Source organism: Rhea pennata, chromosome 1 (genome assembly GCF_028389875.1).
Source record: "Rhea pennata isolate bPtePen1 chromosome 1, bPtePen1.pri, whole genome shotgun sequence".
Classification (NCBI taxonomy): Eukaryota; Metazoa; Chordata; class Aves; order Rheiformes; family Rheidae; genus Rhea; species Rhea pennata.
This window is the reverse complement of record NC_084663.1, coordinates 121,870,647-121,895,369: the sequence shown is the minus strand read 5'-3', so window position 1 is coordinate 121,895,369 and position 24,723 is coordinate 121,870,647. Positions and strand designations below refer to the sequence as shown.

General features: G+C 41.0%; 1 protein-coding gene across 1 annotated transcript; it reads left to right on the top strand.

The window, feature by feature from the left end:
- Positions 1-322: 322 nt before the first annotated feature.
- Positions 323-23,921, top strand: LOC134139431 (cystathionine beta-synthase-like protein). Its single transcript, XM_062573812.1, has 16 exons — positions 323-374; positions 2,142-2,326; positions 2,912-3,018; positions 3,774-3,908; positions 6,729-6,808; positions 8,114-8,248; positions 8,829-8,898; positions 10,649-10,740; positions 11,586-11,711; positions 14,416-14,500; positions 14,712-14,817; positions 15,676-15,750; positions 16,422-16,556; positions 17,521-17,629; positions 19,881-19,965; positions 23,102-23,921. Exons 1-16 carry the CDS (start codon positions 333-335, stop codon positions 23,209-23,211), a joined length of 1,677 nt encoding a protein of 558 aa, XP_062429796.1. The 5' UTR covers positions 323-332; the 3' UTR covers positions 23,212-23,921.
- The last annotated feature ends 802 nt before the right edge of the window (positions 23,922-24,723 follow it).

Sequence of the window (24,723 nt, the reverse complement as noted above, 5' to 3'; positions counted from 1 at the left end):
TATCCTGCAGACTGATTTTTTTGTTGTTGTTGTTTTATGGCTGCCAGGCTTATGGAAAGGCAGGCAGCCAACAAGAGTTGTCTTCTGCTTGCATTACTGTATCTGATCCATGGAGGAAAGAGCAGTGGGGATATTGGGTAATGCAGAAAGAACAGTGTCATGAGCTTCAGTTTTTGCTTGATCTCTCTGCTTCATGATTTTTTTAATCTTGCCTCTACAAGTAATCTTTGCTTCATTCTGCAGCTTCCTGATCCTCTCAGAAGTGGGACGTGTGTCTTCTCCTGAGGAGAAAGTCTGCTGAAGAAAGTCTGTGTCCACCCTTACATAGGAGCATGGAAAAGCTAATATCTGAAAGACCTGTTTCTGTTCCCAAGGTACTATTTGGGTGAGGTTTTAAGCCACACAGAGATCATGGGAAGAGTTCCTGCTTCTCTAGGAAACATGGTGGGGAATGTTTCAGTCTCTAGCTGCGATAGTTTCTCTGATTCATGTTAGTTGTTACAGTTGCTGCTGGTTTGGAGCCAACAAAACACTTATGCTATGTGTTTAAGACTTCCACTGCCACAACTTGGCTATCGTCAAAAACAGTCTTTACAAAATTAGCTGGAGCCTAAAGCTCAAGAAATCAGTTGCCTTCTTACTTGGGCTCTGCCCTACAGTCAGTCTTAGAAATGGAAGATAGATTAAAACTAGAATGTCCAGATTCTTGAGTTGCAACCTCCATGCAAAAGGGAAATGTAAGGCATAAAAAGCAATGGATTATACTTTTCACAAATAAGACACATTTCATTTTCAGAATCCCTTTTCCAAGAACTAAGGGGTATTTAATACCAGCTCTGATGCTGAATCACTTCAAAACCCAAGTTCCCCTTTTAAGATGGAGCTTGCCTTAAAAATCATTACTACTCTAATGACCTGCAGAAGAGCTTCCATACCTGCTGATGCTAAGGCATCATGTAGTGAATCTAGCAGGAAACCTAGTGAGTGAAGTGATATCAAGCTCTTCCTGAGAGGTTTGCCTTGTCCTCGGAAAGCTTAATAAATGGTAGAGTTTAAAAATCTTCTGCTTATTTGGTTGAATGTTATCTCAAAGTTAATATTCTTTTAGGGAAGACTGCCTATCTTACTATTACCAGAATTTGGGAAAGCCCTATTGGTTTTCAGAGATTTTTTTTTTTTTTAAGACTTCTGCCATGCTTCTCTAGAGGCAGGTCCTAGTGAAACTAATGGCCTTTCTGAAAACACTCTACATGACTGCAAGTAGTGCAAAGTCCTTCAGCATTATTTTCTGATCAGTCATTCCATGGTCTTACTCTGCTCCTTTCTGCCTGGAATGAAAAGGATTTTATTTCTGAGAATGGTTTTTGGTTGGGAACAGTGTCTCCCATGGGATTAGACTTGGGGTTTGTTATTTTTGGAGGATAGCTGCACTAAGCACATGCTTTAGTGTGTTTATTAAGTTACCGTTATGTCTCTGTCCTGAGCTTTTTGCTTCAGCATTGTGGTACATTCAAATTGGCTTTCTATTTTGGTGGAAAGTGCTTGGCAAATCAAAATGATGCTAAAAGACTTCCTATCTTTACAGTACTATGCAAGCATCAACGGACCATTAAAATATCTATTCATTGTAGATGCTTTCATACAAGGTCAAAAGCAAGATTTGGATGGGATTTGCATGTGTGTGTGTGCTCTCTCTCTTTTCACTGATGCCCTGTCTTACATAGGATACTAGGATTGCTTGTAGATGGTGGCAGAACCTGTTCTTGGGTGTTAGAATCATCTACTAACTAGCATCTGTTGGTTGCCATTGCCAATCTTGACATACAGGGCCATGCTGCTCTCTGAAAATCTCCATAAGGGTAGAGTGTGCAGGCCTGGGCAGGCTGCCCTCAAAATTATCTGATGAAACATTAGGCAAGAAACAGATAAATTGGTGAAGGTGAAGAACGTGAAGTCTTTAGTGATTCTAATTATCATAGGAGAATAGTAGTGTGACTGTGAATGGGTGTCTTTGTATGGTGTCTCAGAACCTAAGTTACTTTGATAGTCTCAAAGGATGTGCTGACTCTTTTACAGCAGGATATGTGAATAACAGCAGGCTTTTCTTTTTCAAGGATGAAGTGCTTTCATTTCCTTTCCAGGCCAAGCCAGACACAAACTCCTGCCTTCATGCACCTGAGAAGTATTTCCTCTCTGGTGGGAGGGACAATGAGAACTGTAAGGCTACTGAGAATGAAAGGAAGTGGATTAGCCCTGATACACCTAGCAAATGCACCTGGAAGCTTGGGAAACCCTTATCAGCCTCCCCACATCATCATATCACTATGTAAGCACTGCTTTTCTTTGCTTACTGACTTTCAGTAAAGGGCTAATCCTGGTCCCCTCAGAGAGCCACATGGGTTAAACAAGAGGTAACTGGTTTAAATTGGTGCTGCTTTGCTTATAGATGTGCTGGTACTTTTTAATTTTCATGAATAAGCAAAACTGAGAATCCGGATTAAATGTTGGAGACCAAAGATATGTGATGTGAAACTGGATGAACTGGAACTAAGTTCCCTGGCATACAGTTCTCTGACTAGACAAAGAATTGCACTATTAATGCCTTTTGCTTGGTAAAATGGTTGACTGAGCACTGCTAAGCTATTTGATGCCAGAAGGAAGCACAGAGCATGTCCGTCTTGGCACAGCACTTGGCTTGATGTCTGAAGAATCCTTGAGTGTTGGATTAGGGATTTGCTGTTTTACAAAGCTGTCTAATAGTTCTTTTCTTCTAAAAGAATGTTCAAGATAAATAGCCTGATAAAGGGGAGGAGAAACTTGAGTGCATTCAAGCTTCATAAATGCTATATTGCTACTGTGTAATCTGCCTTTAGATCCTTCTGTGAATCCACTGACTTTGTTTGTGTGCTAGGTCTGAGCCTCCAAACATCCTGCCAAACATCCTGAATAAAGTTGGCAATACACCCTTGGTGCGGATCAACAAGATTGGGAAGCACTTTGGGCTGAAGTGTGAACTCTGTGAGTACTACTGCAGGCTGGAGAGCAACATGAAAGTTTCTCAAACATAGGTAGTTCTGTTTATTTCATGAAACCTGAGCCCATAGGAAGTGGAGACCCTGTAGAAAACAGGAGGAAGAAACTTCTTTTGGCAGATTTTTCAGGTTTTGACTGTCTGAAACTTCTTTGTGTGCACTACTTGAATACTTCCTGCAGACTTTCCACTTCCATGGAACAGGCTGAGGGGAGAAAGAATGTGAGGCTTTTGACTGCATCTGATACTGAGTTATCACCAGTACCTGTAAAATGGGAATCTGCAATTATCATTAAAGATCACTGAAAACGATGGTGAAAGGGATGAAATGATGTCAATAAATTCCAGTATGTGTGGAATTTCAAACAAATCTATATATAAATTATTTGGAAGCTCTGATCAGAGTCCTGAAAGGTAATATTTAATGGCACTGAAGGGATTAAAGCTGGGAGTACTGAAGTGAAAGTATAGGCTGAACAAGAGGAGAAACTTTCTGTTGAATCAGACTTCCTTTGGCTAAAGAATGCAGCAGGAAGGAGGCAAGGCATGGGTAGAGCATCTTCCTTGTGACTTGTACCTGGAAAGGCTGTGAACTGAATCCCCATCTCCCCTGCTGTAAACAGGGAGGTGAATTCTGCTGGCATCGTGTTAACTATGTTGCTCTTCAAGAGATGTTAGAGATGAGCATTCTGTTGGCAAATGATTACTGTTTGAGAACTTGGATTGTTTTCTTTGTTCCCAGTGGCAAAATGCGAGTACTTCAATGCTGGGGGTAGTGTGAAGGACCGCATTAGCCTGAGGATGGTAGAAGATGCTGAGAAAGCTGGGATTTTGAAGCCTGGAGATACAATCATAGAGCCAACCTCTGGAAACACAGGTAGGAATGAAGGAGTCCTGGCAAAGTGTGGAATCTCTCTTCAATGGAAGCCTCCACAGACCTAACACTGAAGCATAGAAGCTGCCTGTGCAAAGGAAGAAGGGGGATCCCTTCCTGCCTGGATGGTATAGGGAATGCTGCAGAGCTGTTCGTATGTATGATAGATGGGAAGGAGGAAATGAACTGTGCTGAACAGAATAGCTAAGAAGGATGTTTGCTAAATTTGCAAGGGCTCTTTATTTTCAAAAAGAAGAAGGTGTTAGACAACATTCAATAGGATTTTTAGATACAGTTCAGGAATTAAAATATGAAATTACTGGAAATCAAGCACCAAAAGACTCAATCTAGATCTTCTCCTGTTTGGAAGTTCTATAGTTCTTATCCCTACATTGTCAGGTGAGGTGGGTCTGATTTGAGAAACAGCATTTCCAATAGTTTTGCAGTTGAGAGTTGAACTAATTCCCTATACTATTTGCTGACACAGCCCTCACTGCATACCTTGATTTTTTTTTTCTTTTAAGCAGACTTTTCTAGGGCCAGTATCTTGTCCTTGAGGAGGATTAGAAGAAGAAACAACCCTACTGGTTAGGGAAGAATCTGATGGCTGGGAGAGACTAGAGTTTGTTCTGGTCCCCTGAGCTGAAGCTGTTTTGCTTCCTTTGGGCTGCTTTACTTGCAGAGAGTAAATATACCTGTAATTCCCCAAAATAGCATAGGGCCTCCCGCTTAGACCACTTAAATACAAAAGTTAAATATAATTATGCTGCCTCCTTTGAGGAGGTCTAAGCTATAAACTGCTTTCTGCCTTAAGTATGCTGCAGATGTATCACCAGATGCCTTAACCAGTTCTTACGCTGTTTCCTGAGTATCCACTGTTGCCCACTGATGGAGGATAATTAGGTCTGTCTCCATCCTTTTGTTCTTTTGACCCAGTCCAAACTTTGATATTAACAGAGGGACTAGGATGAATGAGCTGATCCACGACAGGTTCACTTGCCTTCAGCAGAAATAAATGGAAAGTCTTCTGTCACTATGTCAGCCTGCTGTCCTGTGAGAAGTGCAGTGTAATTAAGCTTTTGACTGTGGCTATACCTCTTGCCTGAACTCCTGCAGTGCTGAGCACTCGGGGGAGGGGGCACATTTGGCCTACAAAAAATGCCAGTGTGGCCTTGGTTACGTATCGAGTTCTACCCTGCTCATAAGAGCTGTGAGCTGTACTGAGACAGCAACTACATGCAGCTCTCAGCACTAGCAAGAGTGAGGTTTGCAGAAGAAGGAAAAGTCAGTTGCCTATATGCCTAGTACAGGTATACCAGAGAGCTCCATGACTGGCAGCCAGCCTCCCAGTGCTGGAACTGCAGTCCAGATCCCACTGTAAGACTGAATTGTGTGAGTATCTATATATAGATAGACATAGATAATCTCACACATACATGTTAAAATTGTATATGTGTGTATATACATATATATGCATGTGTGTGTATATATAGGCAAGGAGAACTATATCAGGTACTGCCTCAGGAAGCTGGATATCAGTGTGACCTACTGGAGGAATGTGTGTGTATAAATAAATTGCATATTATATATAATGCAGTCCTATAGTAGGAGGTCACATTGTAGCATCCAGCTTCTTGAGGCAGTACCTGATAAATAGTTCTCCTTGCCACAGACTCTAAAATATAAAGAAAGCGGAAGTGAAGGGGGTGCAAGGTAATTACTTCAGAAAGCTGTCATGATTTAAAAGCAAAGAGCAGGATAGATAGTAGCCTGAGGGCACTGGCTTTTGTTCCAGGATACTGCTCAGAGCATTAAAGTACAAGGCTTCTCTTCATCTCACTTTTTTTTTCTCTCAGCTGAAGTCCCGTTTTGAAACTTGCTGCATTTTCAAGTCAGTAGCAGAAAGTATAGTGTTAGAATTGGGGTCTCAAATTCTGCCTTCATCTTAGATCATTTATCACAATTTTTTTTCTGCAACTACACAATCTTGTGCTCTGTAGAAACAAAGCCAGCTCTGAAAACAGCTTCCTGCGTAGGGTAAACTGCTTGTGAGGCATTATCATGGGCCAGTGTCTGTATTGTGTGGTACCTAAAATAGTAGGAGCAGTGCCATTCAGCCCTACATCACATCTCTGCTAACTCAATTTGTTTAGCTTATCCAGCAGAGCAGTGATTTGATAGCAAATGTAAGCCTTGCTCTATAGGGAAGGTAATTTTGAGATCATCTCTTCAGGTAGATGGACAAAGACATGCAGAAAGACAGTCATGTTGGAGGTACAGATTTTGAAACCAGAAGTGAAGTAGGTGTCCCAGCAGTCAAAGTAATTAACTGTTGTAGCAGGCAGACACAGTGCATTGGAACCTCTGTCACACTCAGTGTCTAAATCATGCCTTTTGGAAAGGATTTAGGTGCATCACAAACTGGGACTTAATGCAGAATTGAGTCAATACAAGCCCCAGTACTCTTAGGTATCTAAACAATTGCTATAATCCTCTAGCTTAAAATTTATTTCCCAAACTACTTAAAAAAAAAAAAAAATAGTGGGAGAAAGGTGATATGCTTGTGGTAAAGCCAGTGGTTTGCATGTTGATTTCTTCCCACTTTTGGCTAAACTTTCTTCTTATCCTTTAAGAACAGCAGCATTTGTGAATTCAACTCTTGCTAGGAGCCAGAAACTTTCCTTTTGCCACCTGTCTAAAGTCATCCTACCCAAGCATGCAATAAAAATCTCTTATTGAAGCAGGGACATGCAAAAGCTAGCTTTGCAGAGTTTTGTTTTGTTGCTTTTCACTGTATGCTTGCATGTCTTCGCTTGTTTCTAGGAATTGGGCTTGCCTTGGCTGCAGCAGTGAAGGGTTACCGTTGTATCATTGTGATGCCAGAGAAAATGAGTATGGAGAAGGTCAGATCTCCTTTTGTTTTAGAAGTATTAACAAATAAACATGTTTGGGCTTGCAGAGTTTCTGATGCAGATGAGTGTTGTGGCTTTAGCAGTGAAGGTGTAGGCTCTTGGCCTCCAAATCATTGGTTAGGCAGAATTCTACTGAATATTTTCTGGTCAAGGGACTATTGCCAGTGTCCAGAGAAATCTGACTAACCATAGAAGGAACTGTGGTGTTCAGAGCCCTGTCTGCAGTGCTGTCAGTTAAAGGAGCTGTCATAACTGCTTTAAAAATCTCAAAGGAATTTGAGATGTACATAGTAAATTGAAGTGACTACCTGTCCCAGGTTAGTTGTCACTTATGCCACAGGAGTAGGGAGGAAGATAGGGGCTGAAGCTCTGAATGTTCTGCTGTTCTGGGCTGAGCAAAGGCCATGAGAATCAGAGTTACTTCAAGTGAAAACTGAGAGATGCTGGAAGGTATCCAAGTTGTGCAGCCACAACAACAAAGGGAAAGGAAAAGGCCCCTGGGTCACATCAGCTTACCTTTGCTTTAGAAAGCATAAAAACATAAAAGCCTTACAATAGCAGCCTAAACTAGGGCCTCTCCTTGAATTCAAGAGTGCTTTCTGGATGGTGGCAAGGAGAGCCTCTGTTTTGCAGTTTAGGGCAGCAAACCACTGCCAGCCAAACAGTTCTCAGTCCAAGCCTTTGCTGTATTCCAGCTGAAGAGCAATGTCCCCTGAAAGCCTGGTCCCATTTCTAGTTCTTCTCCACCCTCTTAGGAGCAGTACCACATGGCTACTGCCATGTTCCACATACCAGCACCAAAGGCCTCCCCTTTGAACACAGGCCTTGGCATAGCTGAGTGTCAGTCTTCTATCCTCACAGGGGCAGAGTGAGTGAATGGGGCCCTGGAGGATCCTCTCTTTGCTGCCTATGTCCAAAGGAGGACATAAATATACATAACTTATACCCCTACATTTTATGCCTAAATATAGTACTATTCCAGAGTGCAGAATTCCCTGAAGAGTGTATGTGACTAGTTGAGAGAAGACAGTTTTGCTTGAATGAGGCTCCTTGATATGGAGTAACAGTTTCTAGAGACCTGGAGGCCCAGACTGGAAACAAGATTGAGTTAAGAAGCTAAATGACATTAAGATTTTGGGCGTAGTGATATGCAGTAAGGCAGGGGCACAGGAGAGATGCTAGAAGCTATCCCAGATGGGGTAAAAGATGATGTAAAACATCTTCCTGTCCATCCCACTGAGGTCTCTGTGCTGGGAGGGAGTTTGAGGGTTTTGTGACCACCCTTGTTTGCTGCAGGTGGATATCCTCAAAGCTCTGGGTGCTGAGATTGTGAGGACCCCAACTACTGCCAGATTTGACTCTCCTGAATCTCATGTGGGAGTAGCATGGAGGCTGAAAAATGAAATCCCCAATGCACATATTCTAGATCAGGTAAGAGCTGGGTGTCAGGACTAGCATGGAAGGTGGGTATTGCAGCAGTTTGCCTTAGTATTGCTGGCTAAATTTTAAGCACTTCATATGAGTCTATGAATGCAAGGATGTCTCAGATCTGGAAGTGTAAGCTATTCAGCTCTCACCATGCTGTGAGTTAGCAAGCTTTTTATTTCACTAGATGGCAGCAGTAAGCCTGTTTGCAGGAGTTGTGAAAAGATTAAGGTGGCTTTCTCCACTGAACTGGCAATCCTATGTAGAAAAATGGGTACAGGGTCATATGCATTGAAAAGAAATTCTCCCATAGACAAGACTGATCTTGTTTTTTTTTTTTTTTTTTTTTTTTTTTTTTTTTTTGAGAATACTGGCACCTTAGGAATATCCTTAAATTAGGTCACTTCGGGATGTTGCGCTTACCCTGAGGCATTCTGCTTAGGTCTAGATAACAGATAAGGAAACAGTCTGGAAGGAGATTATGCAGCTGTTGTGATGATTGGAGAATGTTTGTCATGCTTTTGCAGTACCACAGGATGCGAAAAAAGCTGTTTGTCTTATTTACTTAATGGCTCTTTCAATATAGTATCGTAATGCCAGCAACCCCCTGACGCACTATGACACCACTGCTGAAGAGCTCCTGCAGCAATGTGAAGGTATGTTTGCTATTTTAGCCTCCTCTTTAATGAGTCCCTAGTATTCCATATTGTTGTTCCATCTTTTTGAAGAAAGAGGCCTGGAGTGGTTGAGAAATGCATAGACTTTGATATATCATAGCCCATATTCTGTGTGTAATTAAAGAGTTGTCTTATTTCAGTAGTCATAGTAATTAAGCTGCCTTTTACATTAAAGAGGGCTGTTCTGGTTTTTAAGATTCCTCTGCTTGTGACCAGGTGAACAAAGCAGTTATGCTTAACTCAAAATATGCTGTAGCTAAAGTGACATGAAACAGGGTCATTTCTTTTGTATGTTCACAAATACAGAAATAAGTATTTTTACATGCTCAGAAGCCAAACTGTACATAGAGGCAGGGAAGAGATTTTTCCTCTCACTCCACATCCATGGAGTTTGCTACAAGTTGTGATCGTAATTTTGTTAGATATTATGTAAAGATCAAATACTCCATTAGACTGGAATTTTCTTCACTTACTGCTTTCTTTAGGAGCACAAGCTGTTTTGTTGTGGCTAATACCAATAAGACCTCTTTACTCTGCAGGGGTCCTGTTTATAATTAGCTCTCAAACAGATCTCCTCAGCTGGATGAACTAGCTCAGCTAAAGATCTCTACTCCCTCAGTCACTTCCAGTACGCCAGCTAGCCAGCCTAGAGCTATCAGAGGCATTCAGTGCAATCCTGCTGTCTAGCATGTAGGTATTCCCACAGGAAGCAGAGGGAGATCATGTAGGATGCTGCTGACCTGCCCTGTAAAAGTGTACAGTTAGCTTTTTTGTGGGATCTTGGCTACTGGAATAACAAAATCAGCTATTAATTTTCTTAAAGGACCATGTGCCGTGTTCTTCCTCTCCCCTTGAAAGTATTTCTCCCCATGCTGCAGAGGATTTATTTAGCATGTCTTTCCATTTCTAGTCTGAGTTAAAATGAGTGTACTTTAGCAAACTGTCATCCTACAAACAGAGTCGGGATGAATTCTAACTGTATGCTTCATTCCTCTTATGTTTTTTTTTTCCTTGTAGTCCAAGCACTGTTCAGTCAGTGTTAGTTAGCTTACACTAGTCTTGGATCTGAACTGGCACATGCTTGGTGAAGTGTTGTTCTGTTGACTTGTAAGCATTCACTTTTGTATACTAATTAGTGACCTTTAGTGTGTTTTTAATAACAAAGCTGTTGTATATGACTATGGACCAAACCCTTATTATATGCATCAGGAGAACTGAAGTGATAGAAAAATGAATTCTGTCATACCTGCACTGGCTCTGCTGGGTACTCATAACAAAAACAAGAGTTTCTTGCATGTAAATGAGAAGATAATTGTTAACAATTCAGTGCACACCTATCCCATTTCTGGGCACCCATTCAGTAAATTAACCTGCGTTATTGGCTGTTTATTGCAAGTTAAAGAGTGAATAAGTATCCATCTATAGGAAGGCTGCAAATGTCAACTCTGTTGGCTGCCTCTCATCCCTGCTGAAAGCCTCATAAATTGTTGCCTTGTCAGGCTGCTGAAAGGATGTTTCAAAACTGTTGCTGAAATAAGTGGAGATTAAGCAAAGTGGCCTCAAGGTAGGTCTCTTAATACAGCTATTGGAAGAGACAGAAGATATGAGGATTCTTGCTTTCCATCTTTTGCATTTGTTAGAGAAAAAGGTCCATACTTAAATGTAAATAGTTTTTAATCCATCACACTCAGGTTTTACAGCTGTGTTTTAATTTTTCACCCTGAAACAGGAAAAATAGACATGTTCGTGGCTACAGCTGGCACTGGAGGGACCATCACTGGCATTTCCAGAAAGCTGAAGCTGAAGTGCCCAGAATGCAAAGTAGGTGGCAAGTTTAAAGCTCTTTAGCTGGGAGAGACTCAAACTGTTCCACTAGAGTCACTCCCATTCCTTTCAGTATCTCTGCCTCCTTTTAAGCCCTTCCTAGGTTTCTCTTGGGGAAACTCTCAGATGTCCTCAGCTCATAGGTAGTTCTGAGCAGCAAAGAAAAGGTATCAGAGTCCATCTGAAAACATTGTGCTCTGGTCTCATTAGTGACCAGAGTCAAGGTATGGCTTTGCAGGTGAGAACTGGTTCTCAGATCCCTTCATGGCATGAGAAAAATCCTTCTGTAGTGTCCTGCAGCCTTGTGTTTCTTCTCTCTGACTATGCCATGGCTAATCTTCAAGAGCTGCTGACTTTCTAAAAAGTGAAACTTTCTGTGCAAATGGATTATATTTGTACTTGTATACCGTTTTATATTTCCTCACAGAAGTTAGTATCTGTTTCAATCATAAGTATTTCCTTACATAATCAAGGAAGAAGAATCAAAGGGAACATACCTTTCTGCCTGCACTTGGCACAAAATGTATTGACTGTAGTAATACCTGATATGTGAATGGAAACAACTTTGAACCATACAAAAACTATGTAGAACCCTTGGTGCCCATCACTTGCAGTGGTCACAACTTGAAGAAGTGGGATGGGTTGCTAAGGGCCAGGAGCACCAAAGCGTGTTAATCACAAGGGAGGTGAATGTTGCCAGAAAAAAACTGAATAGGACACCAGATTGCAGTTAGGTTTGCTCTGTGTGTGCAGTTAGTGTGCTGTCATAAGGTCGGCACTGAGTAAATGGCTGTGTTCTCAAAAACAATGTGTCACAGTAGCCAAACTGGAAACTTCTACAGATCATAGGTGTTGATCCTGAAGGCTCCATCCTGGCTCAACCAGAAGAACTGAACAGGACTGACAAGACGACGTATGAAGTGGAAGGAATTGGATATGATTTTGTCCCCACGGTGCTGGATAGATCTGTAAGTCATGCTTCTCAGTTTAACTACCCACTGCGTTCCACTGGGATGGAGAAGAAGCTTGGGAAAATTTGGGAGCTGGAAGGGGAGGGTTAGACAAAACTTCCTGTTCTTCCCCATCAAGGAAAGCAGTCCTTAGACTACTTTGCTGAACAACTTGTTTTACAATGTGGGGTAGAAATACTGGGCGGGTAACATTTTCTAGACCATAGTATTTCCCTTTACTTAAAAAAAAAAAAAAAAAAACTCCCACAAAAGTAGTATGACAATGTCAGGTTTTAAGCACAGCCTGTCTCTCAGAAGCCCTCCAAGAGGGGAGGAAACTGATTTATGCTCTCTGTAGCTGTTCTCGCAGCAAGACGTCAATGTAGAGACTATTTTGTTAATGTTGTCATTTTATCTTGGCAAACAAAACCACCCAACTCTTGCCGGATGGAAAACAAAGCACATGGATCAATAGGGCAGCTATCGCAAAATCAGAGTGGTTGAGGTTAGAAGGGACCTCTGCAGATCTAGTCCAACCCCCCTGTTAAAGCAAGGTCACCTAAAGCATGTTGCACAGGATTGTGTCCAGGCAGATCTTGAATATTTCCAGAGAAGGAGACTCCACAATCTCTCCAGGCGACCTGGTCCAGTGCTCTGTCACTCTCACAGGAAAAGGTTTTCCTCATATTCAGATGGAACAGCCTGTGTTTCAGTTGGTGCCAGTTGTTTCTTGTCCTGTCACTTGGCACCACTGAAAGGTCTGGTGCCATTTTCTTGACACCCTCCCTTAAGATATTTGTATACATTAAGATCCCCTCTGTCTTCTCTTTTCCAGCTTTTAGCTGGGCCTGTTTAGCCTGGAAAACAGCCTTTTCTCATAGGGCAGATGCTTCAGTTTTGTAAGCCTCTTTGTAGCCCTGTGCTGGACTCCCTCAAGTAGCTGCATGTCTCCTGTACTGGGGAGCCCAGCACCAGACACAGTACTTGAAATGAGGCCTCACCAGGGCGGAGTAGAGCGGCAGAATCACCTTCCTCGGCCTGCTTCCAGCACCCCAGGATACCATTGGCTGCCTTGACCACAAGAGCACGTGGCTGGCTCATGGTCAACTTTGTTGTCCACCAGGACTCCCAAGTCCTTCTCCACAGAGCTGCTTTCTAGCAGGTCAATCCACAACCTGTACTGGTGAATGGGGTTATTCCTCTTTAGGTACAGGACCTTGCTTTTGTTGAACTTCATGAGGGTCCTCTCTGCCCAGCTCTGTAGCCTGTCCAGGTCTCTCTGGCAGCACAGCCCTCAGCTGTATCAGCCACTCCTCCCAGTTGGGTATCCTCAGCAAGCTTGCTGAGGAGACACTGTCACTTCATCCAGGTCACTGATGAATAAGGTGGACAAGACTGGCCCCAGTACTGACCCCTGGGAGACACCACTAGCTACAGACCTCCAACTAGATTCTGAGCTCTGTCTTTCAGCCAGTTCTCAATTCTTCTCACTGTCCACTCACCTAACATCCTCCTATATAAGCTCAGGAAGTGTGGGTTATGGGAGACAGTGCCAAAAGCCTTGCTGAAGTCAAGGTAGACAGCATCTACTGCTCTCCAGTTATCTACCCAGCCAGCTTCCCCTTATCTACCCATCTTCTATTCATTCCATCATAGAAGGCTATCAGACTGGTTAAGCTGGATTTCCCCTTGGTGGATCCATGCTAACTACTCCTGATCCACCACCTTTTTCTCCACATGCTTGGAGATGACATCCAGGATGAGCTGTTCCATCACCTTTTGAGGGATGGAGGTGAGGCTGACTGGTCTGTAGTTGCCTGGGTCATCCTCTTTGCCCCTTTTGAAGACTGGAGTGACACTGGCTTTCTTCCAGTCCTCAGGCACCTCTCCTTCTCCATGACCTTTCAAAGATGATGGAGAGTGGCTTAGCAATAACATCTGTCAGCTCCTCAGCACCTGTGGTTGTATCCCATTGAGGTCTATGGATTTGTGGTGTCAAATTTACCTAAATGATCTCTAACTTCATTTTCCTTGACCAAGGGGAGGTCTTCCTTTCTTCAGACTTGTCTCCAGAGTCTGGGATTCCTGAGGGCTGGCCTTAGCAGTAAAGACTGAAGCAAAGAAGGCATTCGGGTACCTCTGCCTTCTCTGTGTTCTTCCTCATCAGGTCACCCATTCAGCAGTGGGACCACCTTTTCCCTAGTCTTCCTTTTGCTATTGATGTATTTGAAGTCCTTCTTGTTGTCTTTGACATCCCTTACCAGATTTAATTCCAAATGGGCCTTAGCCTTTCTTGTTGCATACCTACATACTCCTGACAACATCTCTTGACAATATCTGTATATTTCTCCCTGCGTGCTCCTGACAACATCCGTATATTTCTTGCCTCATTTAAGTGAGGTGGATCCCATTTCTCCTCATCAGTTGTTGATCTTCATACAGGGTCACATGATCATAGAAACCAAAGCCCTATTGCTAACAACTGGCTGCACCACTGGTGTTGATTTGGAAAATCCATCTTCTCCTCCTCCCATCCTTCCCCCTTATTGGCAGGATTGAGGAGAAAATGACCTGAGCTCCCAGACCCTTAACCATTATCCCCACATTGTCTGATGCTTTCTAGTTTATTACCTTAAAGAGCATGGATTGAAGTAGTAGTTACAATTGCTCAGCCCTCCTCCTCTCAAGAGCTGTTTGTTCCTCTCTTTCTGCCTCATCCCAGGTAGTGGACAAGTGGTACAAGAGCAATGATGAGGAGTCATTTACTCTTGCGCGCATGCTAATCCGAGAGGAAGGACTATTGTGCGGTAAGAGCAAATGTTAATACTTTGTGGTTCTCGGAGTGTGTGGGAGGATGAGGCTTTGTGCAAGTCAGGGAGATCTCTTTGCAGTTCAGAAGCATCTTCCTCAACCTGGTTTCCTGTACTGGCCTTCTCTCCTCTTTTGCTCTGTCCCTTTCTCTTTGTCATTTTCCTTAAGATATTTGACAGTTTTGTCTCACATCTGTATTTTTCACAGGTGGCAGCTCAGGCAGTGCCATGTCTGTAGCTGTGAAGGCAGCCAAAGAACTGAAGGAAGGTCAGCGCTGTGTTGTTATGTTTCCTGACTCTATCAGGAACTACATGTAAGAACCTACTTGTTTCCTGCAGGAGGAGGCAGAGGAAGCAGTCCCTCACCTCCTTACAACAGTGGCAAGTTGAATATGCATCTCAAAGCACCTAGTTACCAAAGCAACAAATGTGTTTTGGGCACAACTTCTGAAGTACCTAGAAAGGGTCTGACATGGTGTTGGCAAGAGCTCAGCCCTGTGAAAGCAGAGCTACTTGTGTGGCTTTGGTATCTAACCACCACTGGTTAATCAGTTAGATTAGTTGACGTCTCTCTGGAAAAAATTTGCTTCCAAGCTTTTTCTTTGTTGGGGACCATTAATGCCATCCCATTTCTGGAAGGGTCTATTTAAAGGCAGTTGTCTGCTCTTTTTGCATGTGATGACAGCTCGACACTGCAGTACTGTAGCAGCAGCCAGTGTTGGTGTGAGTTTGCAAGTGGTGGAATGACAGCTTTGAGCTGTGTTGTGAGGAAATTCCTCTCTTGCCATTCTGAACATATCCCTAAACATGTCTTTAGCTGTGCTTCATGACTGTTGTTACATCCAACACAATGCCAGATGACTTTAGAAGCTGCAGAAAGATCTTGGCTGAGTACAGGTTGGCGCTTCTTCATTCCAGGCTGTCTTTATACTGTTTTGCAAGGGAGTGATGTAGTTGAAGCTTTGTATCCTATGGGATTCCTCTTTCTTCCTATGAGGATTTCATCTCCATATTCCTGGCTGGTAAGCTTGGACAGCAAATGCAGTATATTCTTAAGTTACATTTTAGTTGTTAGTCATAGTGGTTTGTGCAGTTGTCTTGGTTGATACTGTTTTTGCTGTTCTTAAATTGTTAGTCCACTAATGAGCTCTTCACTTCCTGATGCTTTCTAGGTCCAAGTTCTTGAGTGACAAATGGATGATTCAGAAAGGATTCATGAAAGAAGAGGACCTTGTGAAAAAACCTTGGTAAACATGTCAGATCCATTTGGATTTTTGAGTTTATTTCGTTGTCATTGTGGCAGTTTTTAATTTAAAGATCATTAGAAATTGTGCCATTTCCTTTATTTTAGCTAATCTTCTGTGTTGTTATGTCAGTATTTAATTACAATCAAATCTGCTTAAATGAATTCAATTCCTTTTTCCTTGAGTTGTGTGGTAGCAGAAAAGACTTAATGATTTTGAATGAAAAGGGTCATATCTAAAATGAAAAAGTAGAATTCCCTGGATACTACAAAGATGAGAGGTCTTTGATGCAAAGCATTACACCTGTACATGGCTGAAGGAGGACCTTCCCTAAAACTACTACCCATAGTGACTCTAAATATGGCTAGCTTCTTGAGCAGAAGCCCAGAATTTTCTGTCTAAGATAGAAATAATGAAACTAGGGAAACTAATACCTTCCAGTAACCATGTTCTGTTCTAGGATATAGATTAAATAAGATTTTCAGTCATAACGTGTCTTCACACCTGGATGACTGATGTTGGAGAGAACTTGAAAGCTTTAAAGTTTAACTGTGGCTGATTCCTGACTTTGGAGAATCTTGTCATTCCTCTAGTGTTGAAGGCCATGGGATGTGAGCTACTGATTCTGTTCCCCCCTAAGACTTGCTTGGTTTTATGTTTGGTTTTGTTTCTAGGTGGTGGAATGTCAGTGTTCAGGAATTAAGCCTCTCAGCTCCCCTGACTGTGCTTCCAACAGTTACCTGTGCAAAGACAATTGAAATCCTCCGAGAAAAAGGATTCGACCAGGTACCAGTTGTTGATGAATCTGGGTATGTCCATATACATATACAAATATATATTATATTGCTATCACGCATGTATATTTCTTCACTCACCAGGCCCTAAGGGATGTCTTTAAATCCTTACTAGAAGCATAATATTCCTTCTGTTATCTAGCTTTTTTCAGATAATGGCTTGCTGTCTGAAACGTGGTTCAGAAATGTTACCTTAAACATACCAATGCTGGACTCTTAATATGCTATAATTTCTAATATATTTCTAATGATACATTGAATATATCATCATAATTGCTTCAGGGGTATTTTCATTTTTTCAGTAGTAGCTGCTTAACTTACCAGAGCAAAAATTCACATTTAAAACAAAGCCTCAGAGCTATCCATCTCCGCATAACTTTCACCTAGCTTGTTCAGAATGTTTTGCTATAGTGCAATGAGGCAGTAACTGCTACTGGAGTCTCCCAGCAGACTGACACGCTTTGGTACCCTGTGGGTTCCTTGTAGGACAGAGTGAAGAATGAACAGAGTTTGCTTGGTTTTTCTCTGGTCACAGTGCCAATGCAAGGGATTAATAAGCCTCTGTAGCATACTTCTAAGGAAAAGGAGAACAAGCAAAATTGCAAAGAGCATATCTCTGGCCCTGCTGGACCTTGTAAAAGAATAGTTGAAGGCACAAAACTTGAGGTCTGCTTTTCATAAAGTTGCTGATTGCAAGAAGCTCTCTGATTTGTGAGAGCTGGAAATACAAGGAGCTTGACTTGCAGAAGAGCTTGGCACCTGCAGCACTTGGTGACATCTTTGTTTCTCCAGCACTTCCTAGAATTTGACTCTAGGAATCTCCTGTAAGGGATACAGAATCCAGGTATATCCCAAGTAATGTTGCTTTATGCTATGAAGCATCTGAATCAACTTGTTCAGGCTCATGAGAATGGATGCTTTTATCTCCAGGAATAGCTTGCATTGTTTAACCATATCGCCTCTTGTCCTTCTTCCACAGGGTGATTTTGGGCATGGTTACCCTGGGTAACATGTTATCTTCACTGCTTGCTGGAAAAGTCCACCCTTCAGATGAAGTTAACAAAGTAATCTACAAGCAATTCAAACAGGTAAATGTATTCTGCAATTTCCAGTTCTCTGGTTTGAAGTACTGTGATATTCTAGCATTACAATGGCATCAGGTTGGATGAGATTTACACCGGACCATACAGAATAGCTGTTACTGAGCACAGACGTAGCACGAAACTCTATCCCATACCACTGAATAGCTCCCAGGTTTGTGCTCTGGCTCTACATTGGGCTCTTCCATTGCTTCAGCAGGCTTTCTTCTGGTATTCCTGTCTTCTCTCTTCCTCAAACCTCTGTGCAAAGCTAGGCAATGTGACTATCCAAAGGGAAGAAACAGATGTTGAAACAGCTCTTAATAACTCATTCCTATATCAGGTAAAACAGGCGAGTGTTTGCCTTTTGTATCATATTCCTTGCTGAAACGGGGATGGCTAGTGAAAACTGATGTTGTCAAGATATGTGAAGCTTTGTTAGCTAATTTTACATGTCCATCCACTGTGGTGTGCCAGGATATCACTAAACTTCCCAGCTGTGTGGCAAGTATTATTTGCTGCTGTTTTGCTTCATTTACAGGAAAATGTTTAGCATGGAATGTTAGATCTAGCTTTCACTAGATACCATGTTTCAACACTAAAAATAAACGAAGTCCAGTATTCAGGAAGTATATGTAATACTTCTGTTTAATCTACCAGATCTCTGAAATTGAGAGGGAATGCAAATTCTTTGTAGATGAAATACAAATATATTTTTTCTTTCACAGACAGATAATCAAGCGTCAGGTGAAAATGTGGTGCGTAACAAAGCTGTCTAGCTCTTCTCCCTTACTTGGACACTTTAAGAGTTTCTGGGGCTGGCGTGGTACAATCACTTTGGTAGCTAGAGTGGTGTTAGTTGTAGTAGCCAATTCTCTGCACTTCTGAGGCTGTGGGTTTTTTCTATGGACAGCTTGAATTACCTCATGCTTCTTCATTAAAGAACAGTTGAAACATCCCTTTTCTCTTCAACATTGATGTTCCTTGGCAGCGGTGGAGGGAGAATGACATGACACAGTGGTATTGCTAACATGCCAATTAGAGGTATCATTCACTGGTTATTTTTCATTTGAAATGATGATTTAATGGAGAAATGTGGTTAAATGCACATAACCTCAAGCTTCATGGCTTTTTGCTTTTCTTCCCACTTTGGTCAAGCTAATTTTAATCTCCAAAAGGAGGTCCTTCTCCACTGTGAATATTGTGGACATCGAGCCTTGCATTGTTTAGCAAAGAGCTAAATTGTTCAGGGCACTGGCCAAAGCCGTGCCACCCTTTGCCTGACCCGTAAGCCTACGGACTGATATTTGTCTGAGCTACAGACTGCTTATCCTTTAAGCGCAGGTTACTGGGTATCTTCCTTTTGATCTCCTGTAGTTCAGAGTATGGAAACCAGAGCTATGTTTTCCAGCTTAGCTGTACTGTTCATGCTGCCAAATGCGTGTTTTTTTTTTTTTCTTAGTCACAAGCTGAGCTCACTACAGGGTAGAAGCTTTTTTTAATCTTTAGTGCAAAATTCCTTGCTCTAAATTCAGAGTACCCTGAATAATAGACTCATTGATGCTTTTAAAATCAGTTAAAGCTTGTAGGAAAAGTTTTATGCGTACTTTCAAATGCTTTCAGCAGGTGATTAGCTAAGTGTTTCAGAAGGACCTATATTCCATCTATAGATCCAGTGCAAGGTGTCGTCTTGTTCAATTCTAATGTTAACCTGCTTCACTGAAAATTCCTGATTCAGAGTTTTTTTGACTTGTACCTCAATAGTGTTAGCTGAGTATTCTTCACCCTTGGTTTTGTGTTTTGGCTTATTTGGGCTTTTCTGTTCCCCTGCTACTTTTTCAAATTATATTTACTTCCACAGTGATTTGCAGCTTGATTTGTTCACTCTTCTTACAGTCTTGCTAGAGCAAAATCAGTTGAGTATGTCTTGAGGTTTATGGTAACTTCTTGTGTTAGATACAACACTCATTTTCATAGTCTTTCCTCAAAAGTATTGTTAATGTTTCTCCATGTTTTCAGAGTTGTAATGAGAATTTCATGTGTGGACTCACTTTTTTGTTCAGTTCTCTTAAAAATTAGAAGCAACAAACTCCTATCTTTCAATTGAACTTTGAATTGTTAGTGTTTCACAGTACACAGGATGTTAGCAGTGGATAAATACTAGTGCATCATTTTTTTTAATACTACATTGGGTGAATGGGGTTATTTACCACCAAGTATATACAGGACTTTTAAGTTTTATAACTCTCTCTGTTTTTAGATTAACCTGCAAGACAACTTGGGGAAACTTTCTCATATCCTGGAAATAGATCACTTTGCTCTAGTGGTCCATGAACAGATTCAATGTGAGTACTACTCCTTGCAAAATGTATTCCTTATATGAACAGTAATAAGAAGCAAACATGAGTGTATGAACAAATGTTTGAAGAAGCCAAATCCTTTGTGTGTGTGTAACTATGTGCTACTGCCAGTAGTCAGACCACTGCAATTCTTGTGGTGTAATTGTTCAATCTGTCAACCCCATACACCATAGTGTGCTCTTGGAGCAAGTCACTCCTCAAGGGCAACAGGATGACTGAGTCCAGACTACTGTGTGCAGTGAATGATGTGCAAAATCTTGTAGCAGTCAGCTTATGAATACTATACAAATGATTTTGCCCCTCTTTAGACCTATCATACAATTTCCAGCAGTTTCATGACAGTGGATGTCCCAGGCTAACCAAACCTCAATTTTTTTTCTCTTTTCAAAGCAAAATCTTTTCAGCTTCATGAAGTGCAGTAAAAGCTAGATGTCAACACTGACATCACCTTCTCAGGTTCCTGTTTATCTTGTATTTAAACTAACTTAACTTCTCTTCACTCAATAGTTGATTTTTTTTTCCCAAGCTCTGCTTTTCTTAATCCTTCTCAAAACTCTTTACATTGCTTCCTCTATGAACTGGAAATGACTAAACTGCTGAAAGCTCAGTATATGCAGTGTGGCATTTTTTTACTTTATCTTCCTCTTAAACTATCATAAGAAATTAGAAACACTGGAAAAAGTAGACTAAAACCAGCCCTCAGACTTGACAGATAAATTTAGCTGACAAATCTCAAAATTGTAATGGTAAATGAAGAATCTTCATCAAAATTTGGGTTTGTCCCTAATGGATTCCATAAGGATCTGCTCTTGACCTTCTGCTCTCTAACAATTCATTTTTATTTAACTGATGGTCTAGAAGAAAACCTAGAATCCCACTGGAAGTTTGCAGTGAAACAAAGATTGAAGAAGCAGTAAATAATGAAATTCAGGGCAATCTAGATTGTTGAACAGACTGGGTACAAGTAAACCAAATGTCTTTATACAGCCAGATTGGAGGAACAAGGAACTTAGACCATAGATAAAGGGTCAGAGTACTTGGTTCCTAGGTCAAAGACCTTATGGTCACAATGAAAAATTACGTAAGTTTCATTCAGCAATGCTCGGATAGTTAATAAGGTTCTTGGATGTAAATGGGAGGATGCTTTTCATAGTAACTCTGTATCTGGCAGTGGCATAGGAGGATGGTAATATCATATGTCCTATTCTAGTGGTTCCTGGTTCAAACAGTATTTTCAAGTTGCAGAAATTTCAAGCAGAGAAACAACTAAGATGCACTAGAAAATGCTTTATTAGCAAGGGCTTGAAAAGTTGAATCAACCTGTGTAACAAAGTTAAGGACTGACTTTATATCTCCCTATAAGAACAGAAGTTAGAGAAAGAGTTCATTGAACAAGTAGGTGCCATTCAGATGCATAACAAGAGCCAGTGGCTGGAAGCTGAACACATTTGGATCAGTAGTAATGTTTTTGTAAAAAATAGGGAGAGTAATACTGTGGAACGATTTGCCAGGGCTTTCAGTAGAGTCTCTAGCAATCTTTGGAGGTCGTTCTAAATGATACAGGAGCAGCTCTTGCCTTAAGGACAGTGAGGTCTATCCCTACCAGAACTTTTATAAACCTCACTAAGATCTTTTTCTGTTTTTTCTGAATAGTGGCATGCAGTGGCAGCATTGTGCAATGATTGTTTAAGAGAACTGTCTCAAACAACAATGATAGAGGTTATTCATTATCAAGATAATACTTTGAGACTTTCTAGTTCTTTGCTGGCAAACAGATGAAAATGACCATTGCTGTTGTGAAAATCATCATGGGAGAATGGCAACCCATGCCCATTTTACCATATGGGAGAGGCTTGTCACAACATGCAACAAACTTACTGACAGAGGCGTGCACACACCTGCACAGTTTTACTAACATTTCAGTGAGCTATAGTGTTCTCCTTCATCCACATTAGCAGTGATTTTTTTTTCAGCAGGGATTTTGCTAGCTATCCTCATGCTAGCTGAGGCAGGCATGTGGCAGTTTGGGCTGAGCATAGAAAGGGATACACAGGAGAAAGTTACAGGGTTCTTCAAAGGTGATAGCTATTTTACTGGTTTTCCAATGTAAAGCAAGTAAATATTCTCATCTTGCTAGTATTATCTTGATAATGGATAATTACTTTCTTGCTCTCTACAGTATTGTTCTAAGTCTTAAACCCCTGTTGTATAGTATATATGGTATGTATATATACCCAAGTGTATGTACATATGTATGGTTTTCTGTTGACCTTTCCCACCAGCTAAAAACCATTACAGCCACCACTGAAGCAATGTATGCTTTAGTTAAACAAGTACATGCTTAAAAGTTCACAGGGTTGTGGTAGGATTATTAGCTACAGCCCCTCTAGGTCTTTACTGGAGGGGAAAAAAGTACATGTTGCTGCACTAATCAGTAATACTGAATTTAATACCTAAAGTTATCACAGTAACTTGGGTTTTGTCCTTTCAGCTGCTGCATTGTGCCCTGTCAGAGAGAATTCACCTGTTTGCCTAAAGTCAGTTATCTTCCTGTATGGAGGTCCTTCTGCAGTTCCTAAATCCTTGCTACTCTAAAAAATGTTATGCAAATATGTCACTGTTTTACTGTTTTCACTGCACTAATTTTAATGCTAACATGTAACCATACGAAGGATATAATTTGTGTAGAGATGTTGAATTAATATGTACTTGTCAAAGGCACAGAACAAGGAAGGCCTCACAGCCTAATCTGGTGTCAACAGTACACCTGGTACCTCAGTGAGAACCAGTGATTTCTATTTATTTTTCTTCAGTAGAAAGGAGAATATAAGTGATGGACCCATGTCTTTCCCATAATGTTTCAGTTTCTATATCCCTTTTCTATCCCCGTTCTTTAGAGTAGCCTTTCTGAATGATAGTCCTTGCCATTTCCTGTTGACTGTAAATCAAGATGACATCTGGGTTCCACCAGAGTATACAAGTCATCAATGATATCTAACTCTGCCAGTGTGCTCTGGTGTTCAGAGCTGTGATAGCTTGCGCTACTGGTCTTATGAACAGTGCTGTTGAAATAGTGTCTTTCTTCCTCCTAAAGACAGAACCCCCTCTTTTTTTTATGTAGATCACACTGATGGTTCTTCGAGTAAGCGGCAAATGGTGTTTGGCATTGTTACAGCTATTGACCTGCTTAACTTTGTGACTGCACGAGAACAGGAAAGAAACTCCATCTAAAATCAAGTAACAACCTGGAGCCTCTTCAACAACATTTTGCAATCTCTTACAAAGAATCATTTTTTTCTTAGATAGTATAGTTTGCTGCTAGGGTGAGCGGATTTTGTTTTGTTTTAATTCTGAAAATAGGTGTAACTATCCTTGTGTCAGCTATATAGCTAGCACATTTTACAGTATTGCACAGCTGCTGAGGGTTCATTTCTTAATCAGGTTACACAATGTTTCTTGTTAAGAAAAACTTATTTTTTTAACCTATGTATGTATACATATGCATGTAAGAATATTAACTGGTGTGTTCATCTGTTATGTTTAAAGTCTGGCCTTCCAAAATATTGTTTCAGATTCATTAAAGTTGATGAAGAAAAGTTACTAAAGCAGAGGCCCAAGAGAGCTCTGAAAAATTTTGTCTATGCAGTGATGTTAGATTAGACAATAGCTGTGTGAAGACAATTGTCAGGGCTTAGGGTGTGGAAAGAAGGGAAGTATTTTTTTTTTTTTTCATGACATCAGTGCAAACAACACAGGAGAAAATCCTGAGGGCAGGATTTAAGGTTTCTTTCAACAAGGTGCTCTAAACGGACTTGACAGTGAATGACAAACAAGTGACTATTTTAAACAGAACACTAGCTTTCACTGCAAAGACTGATCTTTTTTTTTTTAATTGTACCTTGATAAGTAAGCACAAACAAAATTAAATCAGATCAAACTTCCTGCCTGAATGTTAGTATTTCTTTGATCATGCTGTGTTATATGTAGTACCTTCTGCTTTCCTGCCAACTTTTCTATTAAAGTTCTCTTGTTTATGCCTCTTCTACAAAAGCTAAAGCTAATCTATCAAGAGCTGTGAAGTATTTAAGTCTTGAACTGTAGCTTCTCATCCCAGAAAAAAAATCTATTACTTGAATTCACTGTAGCCAAGCTTGGAAGTAACTGGTCAACATGGTATGGGCTTGATCTGTCATAAGCACAAGAGTAACTGTGCAGTAGGTATGTGTAACTACAAATTTTTTACTACTTCCAGAACTATCTGGATTTTCAATTATGTTTGGCATAGGTAGTCATGGCAGTTTGGCACTAGCAGCCCAATCTACACACTGTGTTCAAGCTACCAGTTCCTGTTAGTTGGTGGTAATGAAGGGTGGAATCACCATATGGGCAAAGGAGAAAAGTAATCATACTTCATCTTAATGCTTTAATTCTCCTCTTCTAACTGGCTTTTTCCCCTCAGAGACAAAGCTTTTGGTGAGCAGAAGTGACACCTCTTAGTCTGTCTTTTCACTGAAGTAGAAAAATTCTGTTAGGTTGGGAGTATTGTTGGTAGGATAGTGAGGTTAAAAAAAGGCTCAAAGTGGAAGCTGAGAGTCAGCTAGAGAAAACCAAAAAGTTTTATTTAAAAATCAGTTAGTACTCTCTATGCCCTGTAACCCTGTATATTAGTTTTTCTGTCCTGCTGGTCTCTCTGGTGGAATTTGCTTTACATTTTGGAAGCATGCTCAGAGGAGGGAGACCATG